The 4,541-nt window shown below is 32.5% G+C and overlaps 1 protein-coding gene across 1 annotated transcript; it reads right to left on the reverse strand.

Annotated features, from left to right (window-relative positions):
• Positions 1-10: 10 nt before the first annotated feature.
• LOC105315506 (integrin alpha-PS2-like) lies at positions 11-2,060 on the reverse strand (the record flags this gene model as incomplete). The annotated part of the gene is made up of 11 exons (XM_020006432.1): positions 1,998-2,060; positions 1,677-1,950; positions 1,534-1,578; positions 1,400-1,449; positions 1,126-1,182; positions 1,028-1,080; positions 760-856; positions 552-660; positions 411-508; positions 212-320; positions 11-99 (listed from the first exon to the last, which is right to left on the reverse strand). Coding segments are annotated over exons 1-11 (1,044 nt in total), but the record flags the coding sequence as incomplete, so codon positions are not given.
• Positions 2,061-4,541: the final 2,481 nt, after the last annotated feature.

The raw sequence follows: 4,541 nt of genomic DNA on the forward strand, positions 1-4,541 counted from the left end.
CACTGGAGACATTAATATTGAAACTGATATTAGCTACAGCAACTGGTATAGTACGTAATATAAATACACTCTGTGACTCAAAAGCACCAACTACCAAATCTGAAGAGAGATAAAAAAAGAAATAAAGGACCTAAAAGTTACAAAAATGCTAGTTACATTAAAGATTGGTTTGATGCTTAAATTGATTCATTCAAGGCAATTAAAGGCTTACCTCTATACTCATTTTGATCAATATCAGTGCTACCACAGAGAGAGAACCCAAATGAACTGACTGAAGTAAGATTAGTGACTTGACCTGCAACTTTTGTACCATTTATCACCTAAAAAAACACATAAAGATAGCATTCTGAAATAGCACTGTTTATAAGTTTAATTATAAAGCTGTATAGCTCATACTCAATATCCTGTACTTGTTGTATGGTGGTATTAACAATAGATCCATTCACATTTTGTCCATAATAAATATAAACAACACCATCACCATCAAATGGAGCACCTACTGCAAAATCTACATGGCCAATTATTATTCATTTTGTTACTAATCACTATACCATTGTATCCATCATTATTAATGTCACCAAGTGTTGCTAGGGACATTCCAAAACGACCAAAGTTAGTCTGACCTAGCACTGATCCACTGTACTCAAAATTACCAGTACCCTATAAACCGTGAAATGAATGTAAAATTAATTTTTTTTCTCAATGTATAATTTTTCCCTTTCTCTCTCTCTCTCTCTCTTTTTCTTAATAATGTCTTACTGTTCCATCATTTCTATAAATAGCTACTCGGCCAGACTCAAAATGCCGTGTAGTTGTGTCAATGTAAAATGGAGCACCTACCAAAATATCATCCCAACTATAAAAGAGGAAATAGAAAGAGTTCAGTAGAGTAACAATACAAGTAAAAGTAGTGAAAGGTGTGTATGAAAGTACACTGTTAAATTTTAAAGTTACATAAACTGTTTTTAATAACAAAGCAACATTAAATCATACATATCAACAATAACAATGTCATTATGAATTATACCCATCTCCATTAAGATCTGTTGTTGCAATTGAGTATCCAAACTGCTCACCAAACTGTGTCAAATAAACTAATATGGAATTATTTAATAAAATGAGTACCTGATCTCCGTCAATGAATAATGTTGGAACTTTAGAAGCATTAGTAACAATATAAACCTAATAATAATAATACAATTAAATTATTTTGTGCATTGTATTGCCATTAAGATACACCTTTATGCAACAAAAAATTTTTCAGGTCATAGAAAATTATAGCAAAAAATGAACTGGTTTCTATTTTTACTTTTTTTTATCAAGTCACCTTATAATTTACAGTTTTTAGTATATTAGTTAGCTATCTACTCTTGGTTTTAGTGATAGGTATACATCTTACCCTCCCAACTTGTGTAGTCTGATTATACTTGGGAGCTGATACAACTACATCTGAAAAAGAGAAAGAAAATAAGAATAAAAAAATTGTACTACGTACAAAGATATTCTAAAATGTGTACACATGATAGATTATACCTTTGACTGTTTGATTGGTTAAGAAACCACTAGTAAGAGCAAAGCCTAAAACAAGGAGCATGAAATGAATAATGAAAAGAATAAGGTTAGGAAAATTTTTGCTTGTATAAACAGGTTTATTCAGACAGGAGCAAAAATATTACCATAGTATGAAAAACTTTCAGTTGGTATATTAATAGGACCTGATAGATATCCTACATTACTTGATGGCCTAACAGTAGGTGCTTGTCCTACTAAGCTACTATCCAATGGAACAGTTGAATTTGAATTGGAATAAAAGGAGACACTTCGTCCCAGAGACAGAGTTGACTGAATAAAAGTATCATTAAGCGTATCCAATGGATTGTAATAGAACACTCCTCCTCTACTAAAATCTCTGCCAGGTGTACCTATCATTAGAACTGGACCTGTGAAGTTCTAAAAATAAAATAAAATTAATGAAAATTATACAAGTAGACTCACACTTTCTGATAATGGGGTACTCGATGTACTTGCAAAAAATCCAGCTTCACAAAAACCTTCGCCATATTGATTAAGGTTATATCCTATGACTATCAATTGATAAATACACTGTTTAGTTGGTTACCCCACATCAACTGTGTAGTGCATAAAAACTATAGAGTTTTAATTTGTTGCTGAATTATTGTGGCAAATCATATCTTTGGTGTAATCAAGAAACTTGTTGCAAAAGAACATAGCATCACCTTACACCAAATTGTATTAATAAGCAGCAACTTTTGTAATGCAAAAAAGGTTCAAATTATTTTAATTAAAACCACATGCTATATCGCCATAGCAAAATAATTAAGTTGTCATGCACTGGCAAATATAGTTTAGTCAGAAAATCAAACTTTTGCATATCCATCCAAAATCATTTTGTAGCTTTAATTTCTGTAATTTAAAGCAGCATATTGTATTGAAAAAATTTACATATTGTGGATTTTGATTTTATGATCTTACTCAACAAAATTGCAAAATTAGGGAAAGAAAAGTACTTTAAAAGTTTCTGACTATATATACAGTGAATATAGAAAAATAATGCACTTACAACATGGATCTATTCTGAGGAAATTTTTTAAGCTACGACCAGAATAAACACATTGACCTCTTGGCTGAGAACCTTGATAGTTAAAATCAGTATACTCCCATAATGGAGCACAAGCCTTTTGTAACACAATTAATAATAAAAGAGGAGAGGGAGAGAAAAGTAAGGTAAAAAGAAGTTCAAAATGCATATAAATGCATGCTTTACTGTGGATGCTTCTTATACTTACTACAAAATATCCGTCTTCACTATAAACTGTAGCCCCCATCTGCTGTCCTTCCTTGCTTTGTATAAATAAAAAATCAGCATAATCATCGCTGAGTCCATGACTATATTTATCAATATCCCCTAAATGAGCATGATAAAAATAATATCAATGAATGGTACTCTAACCAACTCTATCAAATAGCTGTCCATCAGGTGCTTCAGGGTCTCCATTACCAAGAGGAGCAGTACAAGACCCAGAGGATAGTGAACACTGATACACCAGTCCTGTCCTATTGTGCATACCAGTTTGATTATAACAAGCAAGTATGTCCTCCATGTTGGTAGCAAATAAATTAAATTGAAGACAAGCTAAGCTAGACGGTGGTACTTCAGTATATTCCAGACCACCTGGGTAAGCACCACGAGGAGCACCAACCATTATACTGTGAGAAAATGTATAAGATAGAAAGGAGGAAAGTTAACAAAAACAAGAGCCTGATGCATGCATAACAAAGTTTACAGTTTACACTATAATGCAAATATATAGGAGTGTCATTACATCAATTAAGATTCTAATCTGTATCAAAAACAGTTCCCTGTCTGCTTATTCACTGGAATTATACTTAAAATATCTATTATAATTAGTAAAATCAGTTACTATAGATACAACACAAGAGAAAGGTTTTGCATTGCCTTAGCATTAATAAATATGTGCATCATGTGCATGCAAAACAATGGGACAAAGAAAACATAAAAGTGATGAAAAACAAAACTTGTAATATAGCAAACTAGACAAACTGTCAAAAATACCAGCCACTGACTGGGAAAATAGGAGTTACAAGAGGCGGCCAGTTAAAATTTTATTTGAAATGGCTCTGAATTGTATAATAATACATATATAATTCTAAAGACTATAATAAATTATAATCAATGGCATGCACTCACTCAAAACCCTTCATAAAACCACAATTAAGATTAAACTATGAAATTTTTATGCCTATAGGTTTTATATCATATAGTCAAAAACTTTTGAGGAACTTCAATTTTTGCAAATTTGTGAATTTAAAATTCATGAAAATAATGACGGTACAACAAGATGGTCAGTGAATGGGATGTTTTAATTCACAAAAATCAAACCCCCCTTAAGTTTCTGGCTATACAGTACGAGACACTCACAGAGTTTGGTTAAGTATATCTTCCATGCTCATGCCAGATGGACTATCAAACAGTTGATGCACAGTGACTGAATATCCAAACGAGTCATCAGTAGAGTACCTTATGAATGATCGGACACCACCTATATTCGGACACTCAAAAAAACTTTTCTAGCTTGCAAAACTTTCTTTATTATACATCATTTTAAAGAGCAAGAATTCCTCATTTGTTCTTCCAAGTTTTAAGCTCTTACTAAGTTTAGCGCAGAAGTTACGTGGTTGAAAAGACGAGTGACCGATCATCCCGAAGATCGGTCAGACTTCACCATTGTTCGTACAAAGAATTTTGCAAAATACTTAGTACAATTTCAAGCCATACCAGGTAACCAACAATAAACTTGATGTATCAGCAAGAAATTGATGCAGCATTCATGGCACTTCTTGCTTCTACACAGAATGGCAAGAGTGATAAGTAGCCTCTGGTCCAATTATGTATATACGGACACGCCCACTACACAAGTAGTACGTTTTAATTTCCAATTTTATTCTTTATTTTCCTCTTTTCTTTTCTCTTTCCTGTTTTATCCTTACCCTGCTTTGTA

The sequence above is a fragment of the Amphimedon queenslandica genome, unplaced genomic scaffold, assembly GCF_000090795.2.
Source record: "Amphimedon queenslandica unplaced genomic scaffold, v1.1 AMPQUscaffold_9884_Cont17882, whole genome shotgun sequence".
Taxonomy (NCBI): domain Eukaryota; kingdom Metazoa; phylum Porifera; class Demospongiae; order Haplosclerida; family Niphatidae; genus Amphimedon; species Amphimedon queenslandica.